Genomic DNA, 22,278 nt, shown 5'->3' with positions numbered 1-22,278 from the left:
CTTTTCTCAGATTTATTTTTCCAACACACAGCTATATCTTAAGGTTTATGAATGTATGAAGTTATGCTGAATTCTCCGAGTTATGCACTCTACATATATTCTGACATTCTTAAGGTTTTCAAACAGTGAATTAGTTTTTCCATATGAGTTCTGTCTCAAATGAGCTATCGCCTAACACACTAGTACCAGTCTATGGAATATTTCAGCAGCATACTAGTTAGTGTTTTGCACAGTTGCTATCAATATATAGGGTAAGATCAAACTATACTTGAAATCTAATCTGACTGACGTTCATGCTACCCCATGGACATTATGACTCCATTTTCAGTTCTCAGCCATCACCAACCCAAGATTCACAAGACCTGACTAGGCTCCAGCAGTCTTTTATTTTGTACACTGGAAGTTTTTATGTTTAAGATTGAACGTTAAATTTTTAAAGGGGAAAAAAATCCACTAATATTTTTCTTATTCCAGTTAAGAAACACAATAAAAACCATGAGCCTAGAGAGTACAAACAAGTGAAACAGGTGTAACTTCTGACTGGAGGAAAGAACATGGCAAATAAACGGAACTGAAAGTGAAAAAGATTCAAAAAGATTGTGAGAATTGTGAGCAGTTGGCAGACAGAGAAAACTGCTCATCTGCTTTGCAAGATAAGAAAGTCTTCTGTTACGTGGTTCTACATAAGTCTAGCTACCTCACTTATGTTACAGTCTTCACAATATTGAATATCCTGACTTATAACTTTTCACTAAAAACTGTAAATAAGGAAAACTGCTGATCAACACTTACAAGCAGCTAATTAGATTTGGTGATCACCACAACTACAACACACCTAAAACTGGTGAAATTTTACGAAACAAGTATTGACTGAGCTTAGGTAACAAAACAGCCAAAAGGAACATGTAGTGGAGATAAGAGACCATTGTTTCTCAAAGAAAAATATTCTTGTCTGTCTAGCAGATCAAGAGAGCTACTGAATGAAGTTTTACCTATTGAAGTGAAAGAGCAAAGCATTGATAAGTTAGAAGATTCTGCAAGTGAGACCTTTCAGTGCCATCATCAATAAAGCCTGTTAGTAATTATTTAAACTTCCATCTCAGGCCTTCCCAGAAGCCGTTAAAGATATATTTAATTCAGAAGCACCCTCTATTTGTCCTCAATAGCTAAAGAACAGCAAAGATCAATCACCGATTATGCCATTAAAACTAGAGAAATACAAAGACTTCATCTGGATAAAAAAAAATGCAGTCTTCTTTATGTTCATAATAGAACCTTCAATGGAGCACAAAATGAGAAATTTAAAAGAAATAATTGAATGGCTTCTCCCTGAATATGAGTCTCTTGATTTAAATTTTCAAGTCCAGTAGTATATGTTGAACATTAAGAGAACTACAATACTTTACAGTAATATTAATGCAATATGTGTTTTAGTCTCCACGTGTAGGAAAAAATGTTCAGATTTATGTTCTGTCATAATAAAACAATGGTCAACCTTTCCTGAATTCCAAACTGCTCTTATCTTCATATCTGAAAATAAATTTACAAATAAGTGTGTCCAAAACTGAAGCTGCCACCTGAGAAAGCAAAATAAAGACAGCAAGTTGAACTTTGCATGAGGTTGAAATTCAGGAAGATGGGAGAACATGAAATGCTGTCATCCTAAGCCTTTGAAGCATAGCATTTCCATACACTACTAAAATCACGCTGAAAAAAAAAGTACTCCACTTAACACAGTCCTGAAACAGATTTCATAAATATCATTATCAGCTGATAGAAAAAGGAAGGCCAATGCACCAACTTTCTGATCATCTGTGACAAAGTTCAGAAAAAATATTTTTTCATATTCACCTCTAAAATGTTTATATAATAAGGTCATATTCATAAGAAGAGCCAACCTGGTCAGACCAAGGTCCCAGGGTCCTGTTTCTAACCACTGACTTAGAAGACCAGTACAAGAACAGAGTGGTTATAGAATGATTCTTCCCTGGTTTGGTGACCAGTAACTTTGGTGACTCCCAAGGCAGAGTTTATAACTGGACAAGCATGTATAATAATTCAGTGCACCTATCCCACTTTAGTACTGTCAAATGTTTTTTTTTAATGCATTTACACCTTTCTCCTTGATAGTATTCTGTGGCAATGAGTTCCACAATATAATTGGGACGTATATGAAATAGCACTGCCTCTCTTTCAGTAGAGATCTCCTGCCTGATAATTTAAACTTGATGCCCCTTAGCTTCTCTATTATGAAAAAAGCAAAAAACCATTCCCTATTCATCTTCTCTACACCTCTCATGATTTTATGGATTTGTCATATTCCTCCTCAGTCATCTATTTTCCAAGCTGAAGAATCTTTCTCTAATCTTTCTTTGTCTGAAAAGCATTTCATGCCTGTGATCATCCTTGTAACCCTCCTCTGTACTTTTTAAAAAAAATTCTTCATATCCTTTTTGATATGGTGTCCAGACTCCATGCACTGTCAAGATGGGGGCCCATATAATGAGTGGAATGACGATGTTTTTTTGTTTTGTTCTCAACACCTGGTAATTCCTAACATCCTATTTGCTTTGAGGGTTTTTGACTGCCATTGAGCATTAACTGATGTTCTCAGAGAAGTATTCACATTCACTCCATGCTCTTTCCTGAGTTGTAATAGCCCATTTAGAGGCCACCATTGTGTTTACAGAGTGAGTTATCTTCCCCACAATTTCACATTTACCAGAATTGAATCTCGTGTCATTTTATCATCCAATCATTCAGCATTCTGAAATAATTCCCCCACTCATCACAATCAGCTTTAGATTTAAGTATTCTAAATAATGTTACATTAGCTTCTATTAATTCCTCTTTTCCTTTTATTCACAACTATGTCAATGCAGGCCTTAATAACACTACACCGGTAACAACTTATTTAATCTGCGAAATATGAACACCTTTTTTTTTTCCTTTTAACCAATTATTAACTCATAAGGAGACGCCCTCCTCCTATGCCATGACAGTGTATTTTTTAAAAGCATTTGTAAAACTTGTTGACAGATCAGTGGAAATCCATGTACCCTTTTACTGACAATATCTTTCTTTTTCATATGATCTCTGCTCCTTCAATGACTTCTAGGTAGGTTTTTTAAAAAGAAACCTGTACTGACTTTTCTTCCAATATATTATTTCCTCCTGGTACACAGGAATCGCTATGAATCACTCCTGGAGGCCTTTCAAAGACTATCACATTTACTCTTTTTCCATTCCTCTGATGAAAATGGCTGATTTCAGCAGTAAGTTACATACTAGTTGGTTGTTCTGCAGCTTCATATTTAACTTCTTATAGCACCCTGGGCTTAAAAACCATCTCATCCTGGAATTTGATTACTGTATGATACATCGATTTGTTCTAAGATCTCCTCTATTGATACGTCAAATTTCAGACAGTTTCTCAGAATTATATCCTGTTTAAAAAAATTTAATAACATTCAAGTGTGGAAATTGGACAAATAACGTCGGAAATAACCATATTAGTTTTTCTCAGTTGAGCTGAGCATTCTTTTTGCATGCAGCTCATCTATCAGCCTCATCGGCTCTCTTTTATTATTAGCCTTTACAGCTGTAACAAGCTCCTCATTTCAGTTTTGGGTGATCTTACTGTGATTTTATATGTAACTTGCCAGCATTTATACTCTCTTCTATTTCCCTCACTTGCTCAGAACTTAACTCTTGCTGCAAGCTGTCTTATTACTTCTATTAGCCTCCTTTACTAGTTTGAACTAGGTTTCTTCGTGTTGTTACTTGGGAGTCTGTCAGTGGTGATTTAAACATAGCCTATAGAGAGATTTAATTTTTCACCTTCTACATACATTGTTTCATCTTTCTAATTTCTGTGGTCCTCTTTATATCCTATTTTTGACTGCAGTAAGGGCTTTCTATACGTAATAATCATTACCGAAGAATGGTGCTCATACCTTGTGCCAAATTTTCCACACTGCTCACAATTAAACAGCTGCATATTTTTGTGAGTTCTTACTTTGCTGCAACATGCAATTAAATTATGACACTTTGCAGAAGTTGGAAGTAATACACTTGAGAATAACTTAAATGTACTACTGACAAACAACATCAGTACATCAGTGCTTACTACATAATTTATAAACAAGAGTAAACACAGATTAATTCAACAGTGGGAGTTAGACAGGGCCATTCTTCTCCCAAGCCAGACACCCAAATCTCAAAGCCGTGCCAAAGAGTCCCCATGTGTGTGACAAAAGTGATGGAGGTGTTGTAATACTTATTCCAAGTTTGTTCATCTCATTTTTTGAAGCTAACAGATCAGCCTTCGCATTGCATTACTTACATGCATATTGCTTTTTACAAAGGACGTTCAAAGAAAAGTTGTAAAGTCTCAAAATTCAGGTACTTGAAAGTTTACAAATGACAGCTTTCTGGTTTGACAAGAGAGAAGGTGACACAGCTTGAGAAAGTCTTTCGACACATTACCTGTCTGGAACATGGAAGTACTCCTCAGACCAAAACTTCCCCAACAAACAAAACTAGCAGCGCAAAGAAGTTACAAAGACCACGACAAGCACTGCATCAGGCAGACTTCCACCGTGAACCCAATCCTCTTCTCTGTCTGCACAGGGACATCTGAAGCAGGGGAATGCCTTCTCAAGTAGTCTCTTGTCTTGGGGCATCGGCACAGCCTATGTGGTTTAGCAGACTGGGAGGTGAAGGAAGAAGAGAGCTGCTGGTCTCTCTGTGACTGCTCTGTGGAGCCCCTAGCACAGTTCCTTCTGCCCTGACCACTGGCAAAGCCTGGCTGAGAAATCTTGAGAAGTTTGGGCAGGTTATCAAAACATTCCCTAAACATCACCCCTTAAGGATGGTAATGGGAACTGCAAAACATTATAGAACTGTTAAAATAAAGGAAATTTTCCTTCCTTAGTCAGAATGGATTTTCCTTGACTGAATATGAAGGACTGGCTGAGAACAACAGTAATGCAAAAGCTTCTCAAAGACCTAAGAATCCTTTATGACAGTGATGGAAAACGCACACAGTGCTGTCACACTGCAGTCTCCCCTACGCTCTCCACTATAGAATATAAAAACACCTGAACATCATAATGGTATCATATGTATTTACAAACACTCTCATACGTGTTCTTTGCAGAATGCTTCATCGCTTCCAAGGGTTGATCAAGTATTTTCACTAAACAACAGCAGCACCTGATAGTACATACATGTTACAAGTTACTGAAAAAGTGTGTTTTAAAAATGACTTGGAGCAGTCTACTGAATCTCAATTTGAGTTTATTCCTCTGCCTGTAAAGGCATGTTTGTTCTCTAAATCCAGCTGTAGAAGTCTCAAAACATTCACAAATACTTTTCAAAAAGCTTATGGCTCCTCTATCAAAACTACCACATTTTGAAAATTCTGGTATCTAGTAAGGCAAGGAAAGCTCAGCTGCAGAAATCAAACACATGAGAAGAGAGGCGGAACCATGTCTCCAGATGCACGCACATGCTGCATGTGAAGACAGTGTCCTGAGACAATGCCCTGCACAGAGCCTCGGCACACCTTGTCTTTATCTGAACACTGGATTGCAGGCTCTGCTTTTTATAGATCCAAGCAAATAACGCTGCCAGAAAAAAAAAATATACTTACTGGGAGAGTTACCTTCTTCAAGTGGCATTCCTTTTGCAGTAGTTCATAAACATATTTAGTAATGATCTGGAAGAAAAAAAAAAAGAAATGCGAACAGATGTTAAACCACTTACAGTAACGACATATCCAGGCAGACAACTTAAAGGCTAGTTGGTTGAACTTCTAAGCACTTGTATATATTTTGCCACTCATCTGAGTTCTTTACTATACCACTAATTATAGAACTCGGAGCTTTACACGAAAAGAAAAGGTTTCAACCTGTCCTTCAGAAAAGGTTGCTTGCCAGCCCAAAGAAATTGTAACTGTACCTGTGAATCCATCACGTGCTGCTGTGTGAATAATTACGTGACTCAAAACTAAGGATTATAACCAATTAATATATACTCAAGGGGTACAAGAAAGGCTCTCTTTTGCAAAGAAATACATTAAAAGCATTTTTTCCATAAGCAGGACTCCTGAAACCCTCTCCCCTGCAGGTTCACTTCATGAGCTACACGGAGAGCAGATCTTTAGTCACCCTCAGCACAAGTTGCCTTGCCATTTCTATTCACCGAACAGGGGAGGGACGGGTCAAAGGTTTCTAAATAGAAGAAAAACCCTGACTGATTCCCTGCTATGGGGGAGTTTAAGTCTCTTGTCTCCATGTAGAAATAAAATTGAAATTTTAGACCTGAAACAAAAGGAATTATTTCAAAGAGCAACCAAAAAAATTAACCTAGTCGCAATGAAAGACTTGCCGTCTCAAATGTAACAAAGTTGTTCACACTTCAAAGGCTTGCCTGATATCTAGGGAATTTTTTTTTCCACCCTTATATATTCTAAAGAAAACGAAGATGCAGATGTAAGAACTTTCTAACTATTATTAATTTGGGAATGAAGCTGAGGAACAAACTAAAGCGCTTTGTCCATATGGGGCTGTAAAAACGGTTCGGAAGTAACTGCCTGGATTTCACTGGCTACAGGAGTTGAGAAAAAAAAAACGCAAATTAAAGAGGGGAAAAAAGTGCTCATTAAGAGCCTCAAATGGTGCTTGCCCTCCCTTTAAAGCTTGGGGAACTGTTTAAATTCCAGACAGGACAAGATCTAAGTTCCAAAATATTAATCCAAGAATATCTGGGTACAAACCCAGCTGGTATTCTTTAGTTCAACCCCTCAAGGCCACAATTACAGCCATCTGAACCCACTGCATATTAAGCCACAACAGAAACGTCGCTGTAACAAAGCTCTCAAGTGATGGCATCTTAACAACACACTATGAACCGAGCAAGTAGGAGCCAGGGTATCATAAACTTCAATTTTAATTTTCCAAATGCACAATTACCAAATAAAGTTTCAATGAAGTCCAAAAGTTTTCATTATGTACATGTGAGCAAACACAATATGCAAACGTTTGGAACACATTTGAACAAATTAGAGGTACTGATGAAAGCTAATTAAAAATGTTGGCGCATGCCCCTCCCTTCCTTTCACAAAAAACCCAAAATCTTTATTAGGATTATGTGAATTCTTTGCTAACCTGCTCAAATATATTTATTGATAGAATTATGTTCAAAAAACTTTATGGTTTTAAAGAAAATCAGTCTTACTGAACATTACCATCCACAGGGAAACTGCATTTGGAGAAGGAATTTAGCTGTGAGCGATGAGTTGATTTAAGACATGTTTATCCCCAAAGCAGTATGTTAGGAACATGCATACAGTGTAATTTTACCTTCAGGGCCAAACTTTTTATGGTTCACCGAAATCAACTTCACTGTAATGCCAACAAGTAAAGCAGTTAAGTTCCTGCAGTCTCAGATGCTGATGTTGTACAGACATTAAAATGAGTATAATGATAATATGGCCTCAAACATATAAATTTTATTTTTCACTCTAAATCCAGGCATCTACTAACCATCAAAAACACCAAAAGAACACCTGGAAGAGAAAAAAACTGCTAGGAAGAAAATATATTTTAGACCCCACTTGCAAAAATCTACCCTTTTTTGCAGCTATGTGTTTGTATCTACTTCTTCTATTCTTTCTCGTCTATTTAGACTGCGATGTCTTCGGGGCAGAAGTAAACTTTTACTCATTTTTGCCTCAGCCTGGCTCAATGGGTCTCTTAACTGGCTCTTTATGCACTACTCTAATATAATAAATAGCGATATCAGCCTTAAAAATGCGACTGTTGAATCAGTAAAGCGCTCTGGTATAGCAAAGATTTAACCTAATGAATGCTTTCAGTAAGAGTAAACATGAATAAAGTTATAGTAGGTTGGAGCCTCAGATGTAAAGTGTGGGATTATGATCCTCAGGCAGCTCAGCACCTGGATGGTCTTGACGGCCCAGACAGACCTGAGGAAAAAATGCCATAAACTGCCCCAGTATATGTAAGACCACAAGATGTTTTTTTTGGCAGCAGCAGATCAACAAGTTCAGGAATATCCTAGCAATGGCTGGTATGCTGTCAGCTTTAAAGGATGGAAGGTGATACATAAGATTTCTCGAAGTAGCATCAAAGCCTCAAATTTCCCAGATTTGAAATCATCATCACAACGGCCAGGTTTCCTGCACTTAGCATGCATGTGCCTGGAAAATCTAGCAAAACCCTGTCCCACCTAGGAATATGGCTTCAAGTACTGAAAATGCTACAAATCCAACATTACTTTGGAAATTTTATGCCTTTCATTACTTCTTGTGATTTTATGGCTGATGGGTAATTCTGAAAAATTAACTTTTAAAATACCTTTTCTTAATAGCCATAAAAAGAGAAGAGAAATAGTCAACATGGATTCACCAAGGGGAAATCATGCTTGACCAATGTGATGGCCTTCTACGACGACATGACTGGCTGGGTTGATGAGGGGAGAGCAGTGGATGTTATCTACCTTGACTTCAGCAAGGCTTTTGACACTGTCTCCCATAACATCCTCGCAGGAAAGCTCAAGAAGTGTGGCTTAGATGAGTGCACAGGGAGGTGGATTGAGAACTGGCTGAGTGACAGAGACCAGAGGGTTGTGATCAGCGGTGCTCAGTCTAGTTGGAGGCCTGTGGCTAGTGGTGTTCCCCAGGGGTCAGAACTGGGTCCAGTCCTGTTTAACTTATTCATCAGTGATCTGGACGAAGGAACAGAGTGTACACTCAGCAAATTTGCTGATGACACAAAACTGGGAGGGGTGGCCAATACACCAGAAGGCTGTGCTGCCATTCAGTGAGACCTGGACAGGCTGGAGAACTGGGCGGAGAGGAACCTCATGAAGTTTAACAAAAGCAAGTGTGGAGTCCTGCACCTTGGGAGGAATAACCCCATGCACCGGTACAGGTTGGGGGCTGATCTAATGGAGAGCAGCTCTGCAGAGAAGGTCCTGGGTGTTCTGGTGGATAAGTTCACCATGAGCCAGCAATGTGCCCCTGTGGCCAGGAAGGCCAATGGTGTCCTGCAATGCATTAGGAGGAGTGCGGCCAACAGGTCACGGGAGGTTATCCTGCCCCTCTACATGGCCCTGGTGAGGCCACATCTGGAGTACTGTGTGCAGTTCTGGGCTTCCCACTTCAAGAAAGATAATGAATTACTGGAGAGGGTCCAGTGGAGGGCTACAGAGATGATCAGAGGACTGGAGCATCTCTCTTATGAGGAGAGGCTGAGAGAGCTGGGTCTGTTCAGCTTGGAGAAGACTGAGAGGGGATCTTATCAACACTTACAAATACCTTAGGGGGGGTTGTCAAGAGGAGGGGACCAGACTCTTCTCAGTGATGCTCAGTGACAGGACAAGGGGCAATGGGCACAAGCTGAAACATGGGAAGTTCTATCTGAATGTGAGGTGGATCTTCTTTACTTTGAGGGTGACAGAGCACTGGAACAGGCTGCCCAGGGAGGGTGGGGAGTCTCCTTCTCTGGAGATATTCAAAATCCGCCTGGATGCAACCCTGTGCAACTTGCTCTGGGTGAACCTGCTTTGGCAGGGGGTTGGACTAGATGGTCTCCAGAGGTCCCTTCCAACCCTTAAATATTCTGTGATTTTGTGAGAACTGTGCTATATTATTTATATAGCACTAGCTAGACTTACTATTACAAATCTATACCATTGAAATAACCACAACTTCTTTAAGTAGCAGCATTAGCTTGTGTTGCTGGTATTTTATCTCTAAGATCTGAAAACTGTTGTAGGATGTTGAAAAGTGTCTTGTGACTTCTTGCACGAGATGGTGAGTATGGTTACACTCTATGAACTCTCCTGGACTAATCATCAGTGAAATGTTTGCTCATGACTGCAGGTATTTATTGACAGAGGCTGTTCAATCCAGTCCAGTGTTAACAACTCATCTGGAACTATCAAGCAACAGATTGTCCAGTATAAGCCATTCTCAAGGCAAACTGCAGCACTTCCTAGAGAGCCCTACTCATGTTATTCGTACTAACCTGGGATATTTATGCTTTTCCTAAGGCTCTTGCAACTCAAAGTGTACCAACACCATAAGTACTATGCTGCATCGTAATTCAAGATAATAAGGTCGCTGGTGAACAGGCAGCACCATGTCCAAGATGGGAAAGGAAAAAAAAAACAAGGCTGGCCCAAAATGTGTGAAATTAATTGCCTGATGAATGGAGGAAAAATGGTAGTTCTGTACTTCTTGTATGAGACAGTGGAAACTTCAACCCTCTTTTACAGTATCTCTGCTCTTCATTCACTTCCAAGTGCAGTCTATCAGGAAAACACAACCCAAACAGGGTAAGTATCTGAACTAAGCACTATCAAGGTGTTTTTATTGCCTGCTCTGAGAACTGGGGGAAAAAAACCCAAGATATAAAACCAAAAAAAATCCCACACCTCTCATCACCTATTCTGACAGCAAGTGAGAAATTCGTTCCAACCACAAAAATGTACTTGGCCTAACACTTCCACCCCACAAAAAGGTTGTATTCAAACTGTAGTACAGGAGAAACTTTCTTCCCAGCACAAAGTGGTCCTGTTTGAAAGGAAACTAAATGACGTATACGTCAACTTGCTCTCAGTGAGCTGAGGAGCCAGTGTCCGGCTTTCTGTAAGCCTGAGGATCTTCTGCCTTAAATGAAGTCACAGCTCTTCTTACTCTTGTTGGACTAGAAAAATTCCCAGAATGAAGGCAGGCTGACAAGAGCATGGACCACAGCTGAGTGGAACATGCCCTGCACAGTAAGAACAGCGGATTATCCTGGGCATATTAAAAACATGAGTACCTAATCTCTGCTACCATTTCCTCATTACAGTGTTCCTTCATGTACCGTGGATAAGGTTGAGAGCAGTAATACATACGGTTCAGGACAGGAACCAAAATTCAGTGCTTGCAACTGCCCTTCTGAGGAGCTTAAAACAGTGAGTCTTCTGACTTACCTTGGATGTAACCGTGTGAATACCTCCAGAAGTACCTTTGCAAAGTGCTAGTGGCCTCAAATATGACATCTGCAAAGTTCAATAGTCTTATGGATAATTGGGGATAGACCTATGTCATGAACCATGATCCTTCATATGGATCCAGAATATAACTTATTTTAATTACAGAGAAATTAAATTTGATCACTTGGATGGACAGCAAAAAGGACAGAGACAGAGAAGATCACAGAATTAAAAGAGAAACACATTACCTTATGACAGAGATGAGATTTTACCCTTGCATTGCTAAATATTCTGCACAATAGCGGCCAAGACTATAATGCTGCTGCCAGTCTGCAGAGCAAAACTGAAACTCCAGGTGGAAACATAGTTCTGGAACACAAAACTGCAGTACACATTTATTGGTAAGGTCCTGGCTTCATATGACTTGTGTTCTTTTAAGATTATATTGTTCATATAGAGGACTTTCTTCAGGACTGTTTTCAATTACCAAAAAGCATTGAAAAATTCTCTTAGCAGCATAATCTGTAAAATCTTTGCAATACACCATCTTGATGCTACGTGATCAAAAGATCAATACCTGCATACAACTACATGAAAAGAGAAATTAAAGACTAAGAGCCATTGAGACCAACACGTTTAAAGTTAGAAAGATCCTGAAGGTACTGAAGCCTAAACATGATTTTAAGTGGAGATAAATACCAATGAGACTCTTCAATGCCCTAAGTATCGGAGGTCTTTAAACAGCAGAAGTCAGGAAACGAGGACAACCAAAAGCACGCCCACAAAGCAAGAAGGCAACTCCAAAATAACTCAGTTTAAAATAACATACCCCCATTTTAAGCCTGTAAGAAACTGAAAGAAGCCTTATAACACATATTAAAAACGTCAGGAACCAGCCTGGCACCCATGAGGAAGAGCAGAACTGCAGCTGACCCACTGGTGAACTTTTTCATAACAGAGATAGCCAGGTATACAGACAACAGATCACAACTCAACAACTTGTTGCGTAACACCTACATCCTAATTCAGAGGAGCTGCTTCAGTACATAGCACATCAAAAGCCATGCTGGGATGCAGTGAAGTGCACTGAGCCTTGCTCATTGAGCCCCTCCCTCGCTGTGCTTTACCACCCAAGTCCTCTGAATTCTCTTGTTTCCCCCTGAGCGTGCTCCCACTTTCAAAACCAACCACAGGTAACCCTACTCACCACCAGACTACGTATATGAACAGAATAGCAAACCTGCTCTAGAGGGAAAAAAAGAAAAAGAAGTAAACAACTCAAACTTGTAAAATGTTTTCTCAAGAGTGAATTCTCTGCTAAAAACATATTAAAGAAATGGCATAGGCCTGTGTGATTTGTGGCCTTTCGCTTCTAAACTGGCACCTATCAGTAGTCACTGGAAATCATTAGCATGCAGTGGTTCATGGGTTCATGACAGATGTGAGGAACCCTTCAGTTAGCGCAAACCACAAAGTCTCTTTGAAGACAATCAAATGCCACATGTCCCTCTCTTCTCCCATATGTGCATCCTTCATGACCAAAACGCCAACAATCCTGTCAAACGGTTAGTGTATGGTGAACACATGATAAAGAATAAAGCACATGTGACATGACAAAGGATAAAGCGCATGCGAGCAGTTCGTATTACAGCCACTCACATGACAGAGGATGGATTACAAGACCTTGGAGGATAAGGGAGTACAAGCTGTTAACCCAAGTTGTCCACACCATTGCCTGCTCCTACACACTTCTAGCAGATTTCCGGGAAAAAAAGGAGACGGAGCAAATTACAGTTAAATATACTCTTCTGGTGGATCCCACATCATGTTCCTCCTTCACAGCTATTCAAAACACAAACAGAACCTCATCACTACTGTCACTCTCGTGGTAACTCTCGTTACCACTTTTCACTACTCCAAGGACGAAATGCTACAGAGACAGAACTACTCTCTCACAGTTAACAGGGGCTACTTCCCATCAAGAGTGAGATGTGTTGGCAATGATACACTTACTCAGTGGATAGGAGGCTTCTGCCTCCAAAGATATTGACTTGTGAAACAACACTCCTTAAACACCTTATCAGATCACTTGTTTTCATTATGTTTAAGAGACAGCTCTCAAAGTACATGAAAGTGCAAACAGTAAAAGAATCTAATGGCAATAATTTTGATTGTAGGTTTTTATTAGTGGTCAGATTTTTTAGAATAATATAGATACTATATTTAAAATAAAGGAGATTGTAGATAATAAAACACAGGCACAATGGAACTTTCCTTCTTCCTTGAATTCCTGTTTTTTCCTAAGCCATATAATAAAAAGGGTTAGTACATTATTAGTGTCATAAGTAGATTATTATTCCTTTATTAACCTTATGAGTTAACTATACTTTAACCTCAGTTTAATCTCCTACATAAACATATATTACAGCAAAAGATAAAAAAAGGAGGGAAAAAATTACAGTTAAAAATACTAGTGAAAAAGACTTGCTCAGAAATCACTGAAGTCTGACCATTCTACAATAACTACTCAGGTAGAATTTGCTATGCTTTGAATTGAAGTAAAGAAAAACACATTTTTTTAAATTTTTCTTTAGAGAATGCAGAAACAATTCAACCTTAGCTTCACCTGATAATTCCCACCCTGTGACAGAACTGCACTTAAACGTGTAACAGCTGAACATTACCAGTTCGCTTGACAAATCCACGTATAGACCAAAATCAATCTAATTTGCCTTTGTGTTCTTTTTTTTCCTTTGCACAGTACAGCAAGAGATTCACCGTCAGCTCCCCAGACCTCTAAAATGCTTTCAACTATCAATTCAGACCTGACATAACAAGTTACAATGTCTTGAATCTGACTTTCTCAAAAAACGGACCTTTCACAGGCATAGAAAGGATGCTATTTTCAAATAATTTAAATTCAGCCTAAGAGATTAGGTGCCTCAGCACTACTAGTATTTTCTAAGAACTTCAAGGCAGTGTACACAGGTTGGAGGTTTTATCACTAATCTTAAAAATAAACAAGTATAAACCACTAGAAGCAATGCCATTATGAGGAATGGATTTTCTTAAGATTTGTCTCCTTACTGGTAATAAGCACTTTAACGTAAAAAGACAAAATGAGCACGAGAAGGAAACAATCCTTATAACTTACAGCAGTCTACCCACAACTTTTTCCTCTTTGCAGTGTAAGAGCAGTAACGTTCAGTGAAACAAATGCAAAATGAATTCCAACTGACTGCCCTGCGGCAAATCTCAAGTGGTGGGACTGACCCGAGGCTCGCTATTGCCGCTGCCATAGCCAGGGTCAAAATAAAGCTCATTCAGCCATGAAGTGACAAACCTGCCAATAAGTAACAATGAGAGATGCAAAGGAACTTTTTGACATACTGCTCTTGGACACAGACTTACCTAAGAACTGGGACAAACAAAAAAAATCCACCACCACCATGCCAGAACAAAAAATCCTAAAAGCCGAATGGACTTTCTAAAGGCTCTGTTCACTGCAAGCTAAAAAAAAAAAAAAAAAAGAAAAGAAAGGAAAAAAAAAAAGAAAAAAATCAATGGCATTTTAAAAATCCACAAAAGACCTCACTTGGATTATAGTGTGCGAGAACAATTCATTAAGATGGAATTGACATTACCTCTAAGGGATTTCTTGCGTTTTCTACTGAAAGCAATTCAATTCAATCTTAACACATGGGTGTAATATTCTGGATTCTGAGTTGACTGATCATAAATAGGATCTCAAGATCTTTTGAGAGAATTAAATGAAAAACAACAGGCATTTGTCATGAATGCAGCATATACTGTTGTGATTTGACCCAATATTTTGTTACATGGTCTTTGCTGACACCTGTTGGTTTGTTTTTTGTTTTTCTTTTTTTCCTTTTTTTTCCTTTTTAAGAGAAGCATCTCTAATTTTAGAAATTGCTTGACAACTATTTGTCCTCAGAAATGGCTTAATTACTCAGCCCACCTTATGAAAATTCTCAATTCTTTTTAAACATGTATATGTATACATATATATGTATTAGTACTAAGCAGAGGCTTCAGTCAAGCACCTTGCACTAGAAGCAATTAAACATCAGCAGAAAGCATGACCTCTATCCCCAAGGTGAGATAAGAAACAAAAGGATGAAGAGGTCGTAAAACAAAGAAGGAAACTAAAGAAAACCCCAAAGAATAACAAAGGAACAAATATAAATGAGGCTTAGAAACATGTTTTAACATTCCAATTCAAGAACTAAAACTTAGGATTATTATCTCTACATTTCATATGAGAGATGAGTTATGAAAAGGGATCTGGAAGAAAGAGCAGTAGCAGTTTTGATTATTTCAACTATTAATGAAAAAAATGTAGTTTAGGTGGAGAGGTGGTGCAATGCAGTTTTGAAAGGTTAAAAATCCATGCCAAACCCAACTGACATATCAGATTAACATAGTTAAAGCATACCAGCTTTTGTAGTCACAGACAAAAAAGTCAGTGATGTGTCAAGCATCTCATTTTGCCACCTTTGATTCCTCAGCAGAAATGACCAGATAAATATTCACAGATGGACTGAAGGCTTAATTTTATGTAAATCCAGAGCAGAACTCAAATTAACACCTTCTTTCCATAGCAAGATGTCTTAACCATTTTGCCACCATGCTCCAGAACAGCAGTGGGTCAAAATAAATTGGATTTACATAAATTTAGCTAAAAAGGGCCACAGCACTGACCATTATCAGCATTTATTTTTTTCTTTTCTTGGCACAAATAGTAGCTGATACCCTCAGGAACACAAATCACAAAAATGTTGATAGTTTCACTATTAAATAATACCTGCGCCTCTTTTTACGAGGTCAAGTAAATCGAATAGATGGCACCAGGGTCATTAACTCATCGCATACTTAAGTGGCAAACTGGGGACCCTCACTTCCTTTGAGTAACTAACAAAAGCCAGCAGTTAACTCCTAAGAGAAACGGCTAGCTTGCTTTCTGCTTTCTAGTCTATGGTTATGATACCTAGTACTCTGAAAGAAACTTTCCCTAAAGGAGAGAAAAACCTGCCCTGAAGGCACTGTCTCTTCTGGGGGTTATCAAGCTGAAGGTTAAGAAAACACCTTGGACATTGATGAACCTTTTTCTATTCTTTTTCTTCACTGTTTCTCAAGAAAAGACTTCCTTTTTCTATTCCACATGATTGAGCCCATGTAACCCAGCTTTGTGTTCTGTTGCTGGGCAAACTCAAAGAGGGAGAAAACTACAAAAAATCTCCAGGTACGGCAAATGCCAGGAGAACTTCTGACCAAGAAGTAAGGAAGATTGCTTCATATGTGACAAGTAAAATCCTGACACTTTTGCTCTTGTATAAAATACAGGAAACCATTTAATTTAACAATGAAGTGAATTATTATTTAAAACATCTTCATTAAAACAAATTTGGGAAGGTTAATTTATGCGATTTTCTAGTTTGTTTTTAAAACAACCCCATGAGGAAGAAATATTCTTGGTAACTGAGGTTTATAAAATAAAATTCGTAGCCCATACTACTTCACTTACAGTAAGAAGACAGTATGTAAGGATATTGTTAGCTGCTTATGAATAATTACATTGATGATGTTCAAAAAGCACAGCAGATCATTTCTGCCTATGAAATTATGACTGAAAAACTAATGTAGCCAATCATGCAGCACACGTATGTCCAAAGACAGCACATCAGTGTAGTACTGGTGTGTAGCGGCCCGGCAGAAAGAGACCTGGGGGTGCTGATCGACAGCCGGCTAAACATGAGCCAGCAGTGTGCCCAGGTGGCCAAGAAGGCCAATGGCATCCTGGCCTCTATTAGGAATAGTGTAGCCAGCTGGTCTAGGGAAGTGATCGTCCCTCTCTACTCGGCACTGGTGAGGCTGCACCTTGAGTACTGTGTCCAGTTCTGGGCCCCGCACTTCAAGAAAGATGTTGAGGTGTTGGAGTGAGTCCAGAGGAGGGCGACCAAGCTGGTGAAGGGTCTGGAGGGTCTGACCTATGAGGAACGGCTGAGGGAGCTGGGGTTGTTTAGCCTGGAGAAGAGGAGGCTCAGAGGTGACCTTATTGCAGTCTACAACTACCTGAAGGGAGGTTGTAGTGAAGTGGGAGTTGGCCTCTTCTCCCGGGCAACTAGCGATAGGACAAGAGAACACAGCCTCAAGCTTCGCCAGGGGAGGTTCAGGTTGGACATTAGGAAGAATTTCTTTTCAGAAAGGGTCATTAGACATTGGAATGGGCTGCCCAGGGAGGTGGTGGAGTCACCATCTCTGGATGTGTTTAAGAAAAGACTGGACATGGCACTTAGTGCCATGGTCTAGTTGACATGGTGGTGTCAGGGCAATGGTCGGACTCGATGATCCCAAAGGTCTCTTCCAACCTGACTGATTCTGTGATACTTCTCATTAAGCTATGTGGGCACAAGTATTGGGCAAAGAGGAAAAACAGCTAATAGTGAAGCTCTGTACGTTACCATTTACTGTGTTTTAATAAATTTTACCTATATACTTCATTTGGGAAGGAATCATATCTTTCTCAGACCAACCAGCAGGATACAGTCCAATTACACATAAAATTGCTTAACATGACAATGATTAAGCAGGATCACAACAATTCATGATTTTATGCAAACTTCAAATATTAGCTTTCATCTTTGACCTTCTACTGAATACAAATACTGTGAGAATAAAAGCTTTTTTTTTTTTTGCCAAATGGACATCTAGCAAGCTGTAATGGAAATTTTGCATTAAAACAGTGTAATAATTAGCATATCCCAACTAATTAATCACTTATTTCTAAAAAAATCTGTGAAGCAATTAAACAGCCTGAGTCAGAAAATACTGCATAAAAGCCTGTTCTGATGTCCATTTGTAAACCATGTGACCAGGACTGGTTCATGTCCACGTTGGTGTTTGTCAGTTTCCCAACAGAAGTTTGCACCATGGTATCCTTTGCTCTTTTGGAGGGGTGGGGGATGCAGAAGAATAACCGTGTTTGATCAGACAAGTGGCTCAATACAGTAGTTGTCAGTAACAAATATATCAAGTAGGAAGCAATGACACTTCCTACTGAACAATGATATTGACATATTGTCTGAAAAGGAAATTTCTTCCTAACATCCAGTTTCTGTAATTTTTACAGTATTTCATAGAAACATTAAGTAGGCAATTTTATCACATATATACAGATAAAGAAAATGGAGCATGCTTGTGTGCCATTTATAATTATACCACAACCGTCAGCCTGCAGAGTTCTGTGCAGGGTTCTGGCTTCGGTGGAAGGGTATTATAAATTAGAAAGACACATGAAAGATATTTTAAATTCACCATATATCAGATAAAATAAAGCAAACTCAAATAACAGTCAAGAGGATAAAATGAAAAGGTGAGATTAGAAATCAGATAAGATTTTTGCCTGAAAGAACTTGTTCTATGACATGAGAATTTGGTACAATTATTGCTATGCCATGAGAACAGAGCAGAGAATCTGCATTGAGGATGACCTGCCTCCATCAAATACAAAACCATATTTATTGCTCTATACAACATGTAGTGCTGTGATTACAGACTGACAGAGTATCTTCATTGTCACTGCTATTGTCTGTCAATAATCTGGGCAACGGGCACACAGGCCCATGGGCGCTCCCTCTTTGTTCTGCTCAAGGCCTAATCCAGTCAGGAGAGGCAGGAGGAGATCAGCATGTCACCACAGAGTCTGGCAGCGAGCAGGCTGACAAGTGACAAGTGGCAATACCATCTACAGTTTGCCTATAATCTTGTTCTCTATGCTTTTCCTTTTCCACCTTTCTACAAACTGAGACTAAGTTATAGACCTGGGACTACCTTTTGGCTAGTGTTCACAAGGTGGCTCTAACCTGGTTGAGCTCCTGGGCGCTTTCAACACATACAACAGCAGGTCCTGCTGCATTTGTGACCCAGGCTTGGGAAGCTGCTCTTGCAGACTGCTCCTGCATTCAAGAGAATCGGAGCCTGCAGAGGGCAAGCAGCTACTGCTGAGCTCCCAGTGGCATCCACAGCGATTCACGGGCAACAGCAAGGCACAGGCAGACAGCAACGTACAGTTTGCCATGAGAATCCCATTTTTGTCCCCTAATTGACAGCAGAGACCAAGCCTTTTCTTGAGCTAATGAAATGGAAGCTTTGGGTTTTTTCAACAGCGAAATGCCTCCACTGATACTGGAAACAATTACTGCTGCTCCTTTTGATAGTCAGCCAAATAATCTGTTTTTGGCTGGGTTGAGGGGAAATGAATATTGTGGCTCCTCCTGCTATTTGTGCTGCTGGCTAATGTGCCTTATTTTCCCAACACAATATTCCTAAAATTATGAGTTGTAATGAAGGATCAAGAACATATGCACTCCCGAATATTGGAAATCAGCCCGAAATTATGTTACTACAATCTAAGTTAGGACCCTTTCTATTTCTGAATGTAGCCTGTCCAAAAAAATCTTTATGAAATGGTACTAAAAATGTGCATCAACCTTCAATTCCCACTTACATTCACCTTATGATTTACTTAATTTCTGTTCACATTACCCATATTATCTCTAGGGTTAGAGGTTATTTTTATGTCAAAAATTTTTAGTAGGTCATTTACTACTGCAGCCAAACGAACCCTGCTTTCTAATGCATCTGACAATATCCTCAATTGGCTTCCTGTGGAGATGGAAACATAAGCCCAAGAAACTTACAAATACAAGAATATAGTGAGCATTTCACCAAAGATTGTAACTTTCTAAAAGGCAGTGGAAGGAAAGGTATTTTTAAATTATTAGGCAGACTGTGAACTGAAATAAGATTTGTCTTACAGAAAGACCAGTGAACACTATCTTACGGATTTACTTTGGAATTATCCAATCATACTGTATCTGTATAAAGAAAAATTTGTTCCAGAAGGAAATATTAATGATATATTTTATTACTTTGCGATTTTAGCTTACTGATGTAGAACTGATGAAACTTGAACCCATATATTTGCAACTCAATATGCACCTTGATCATTTCCACAAGCTGATTTCAACTTATCCGCTGTGAGAATTATTTGAATTTTATCTGCCTACAACCACACACATCTGGAAAGATTTCTGCGTACTAGACATCACCGTGACCAATAGCACTGAATTATGTTGACATCTGCAAGAACTGATCAGACCTCTTACTTCATGATTAATCCTTACGTGGTCCCTAGCAAAGTAGCATCCAACGCTCTCTGACATTCCCAAAATACTTAAGTGAGAAGAAGTGTGACGCTGTAAACTGAATAGCAGATCAAAACCCAGGACAAATGAGAGCTCTGTTCCTGGCTGCCTGCTATGGGCACAAGCTCATGTTTATCAAACAAGCTGTTTCCTTTTCTTTTATAAATTGATCTCAAGGCACGCACTCTCTTCAAGTGCACTTTTGCCAAACATAGTGAAGTTGAGCAGGGTTATATATCCTATCAGGTAACACTTTTTCAAGTGTATCATGACACGTGTCTTGAGAAATCGGTTGGTGGAAGGCAATATGCACTCTGAAATCGAAACCTTGAATAACAGAGGAATCTGGGAGCAGGTGGCAGGATCCATACTAACAGCAGCACTTGACAGAACCATAGTTTTGATACGGCAAGCAACTGTTCTTTCTGCTCTGAGTCTATGCCACATTCTGACTGTAACAGTCTGACATTCGGTACCCTTCCTGAACAACTGGTTAACAGCTGTGTAAGATCTGTGGTGACCTTCAAAAGTTTTCATACTGCACATCACAAAACTTCAGTGAATCACTACAACTGACCACCTTACAAAACTGGGAAACCATCACATTTTCTCCCTTAAAAGGCAGCTTCACAGCCGTATGAGCCTAGCCCCAACTACCATGGTCACTTCTCTCACACCTCACAGGAGCAAGTTTCACCTAGAGTCTCCTGTATACCAGGAAGCTCCACCACAGGAGTATGTAGATAGATCTCTGTAGCAACCATTCACTGCTAGGGTGTTCCTGCTTAAAGGCAGTCTAAAAACAAGTTCAGGTTATAGAACTTAACAAAACCACTTTCAAATACATTTTACATGTTTATTTGTACTTTTATGTGAAACTGTCACATGCTTTCGGACTGGGATGGATATATGTCAGGTTTTATCTAAAAAAACCCGACTTAGAATAGAGCCATATATACTGGAAATGAGGAGATAAGTTGAATTCCTGAATCTAGGAATTAAAAACATTTTAGATACTTATTCCGTCCCATGTTACCGGGTGTCAGATCTACAGTGAAGTAACAGAAAGTTACCATAGCATCTATATAATTTACATTGCCTGTAAGAAGGAAAAAACATATGCACACTCCCCCGCACACCCAAGTTAATTCAATGAAAAGAGAAAAAGTCTTTGTTTTTCTCCTCAAAGATCTTTCATATCTTATTACCAACAACATACTCAGGGCATCACTCAAGGATTTGGCAGATATACTGGAGTTAAGAGGTGAAACTCCCCCAAAAGCACAAGAGGCAAATCTGGAAACCCTGGATGCAAGAAGGAATTGACACTATTTGTGGAAGAGCATGATTCTTTCCTGAATCGTTACAGACAGGACAGTGTATGAGTTAAGATAAATAATTACATATTAAGCCTCTCAAAATCCTAAGTAACCAACCTATTGAACTGATCTTCCTTAATAGTCGTAACTGCATCAAACAGCTTCAGGCACACTAACTGGGTATTTCTGCTGCAGTGATCAACAGAAGATAACAGATACCAAAATTCAGTTGTGATTGAGTTAATGAATTGAGCAGCTGGAGCATCTTAAAGTAATTTTAGGTTGTTTGCACATACAGAAATACAACGCTCTATTGATTTATAATTGAATTTTTTTCCTTTCAAATTATTCCTATTAAGGACTGACACAGCTGATACAGCTTTATTAAAAAATATCACTATTCTGCTGAATTTTAATAAAAATATCCCCGGAAAACTGAAAGATATAGGTCTCTTGTTGAAAACACAGAAAGTGTTAAGTTATTTATCTTCAAAAAGCTGAAAACCCTGTGAAAGAGAACTAACTCCTCTGGAGTTCTGCAACTGACGTAAAATAAACATATTTTAAAAGAGATGCTTGATGAAGGCAGTAATCTACATATCTCTGGTTTTCAAAAAACTCCTGCTGAAACAGTAGGAAAATACTTTGCCTTTCATAGAAACTTTTAATATCACTGTTGAAAACAAGAACTGAACATTCACAAGACAAAGGTCAACCAA

At 39.0% G+C, this 22,278-nt stretch overlaps 1 protein-coding gene across 5 annotated transcripts in view; it reads right to left on the bottom strand.

Annotated features, from left to right (window-relative positions):
- ARB2A (ARB2 cotranscriptional regulator A) overlaps positions 1-22,278 on the bottom strand; it is a 272,896-nt gene that overhangs the window by 214,679 nt on the left and 35,939 nt on the right. For all 5 annotated transcript variants that reach the window (XM_068422781.1, XM_068422782.1, XM_068422780.1 and 2 more), the window contains exon 5: positions 5,657-5,722. In XM_068422781.1, coding sequence (XP_068278882.1) covers positions 5,657-5,722 — 66 coding nt within the window. The remainder of the gene's footprint in view (positions 1-5,656; positions 5,723-22,278) is intronic.

The sequence above is a fragment of the Nyctibius grandis genome, chromosome Z (assembly GCF_013368605.1).
Source record: "Nyctibius grandis isolate bNycGra1 chromosome Z, bNycGra1.pri, whole genome shotgun sequence".
In the NCBI taxonomy this organism is placed as follows: domain Eukaryota; kingdom Metazoa; phylum Chordata; class Aves; order Nyctibiiformes; family Nyctibiidae; genus Nyctibius; species Nyctibius grandis.
This window is presented reverse-complemented; position numbering and strand designations above follow the sequence as displayed.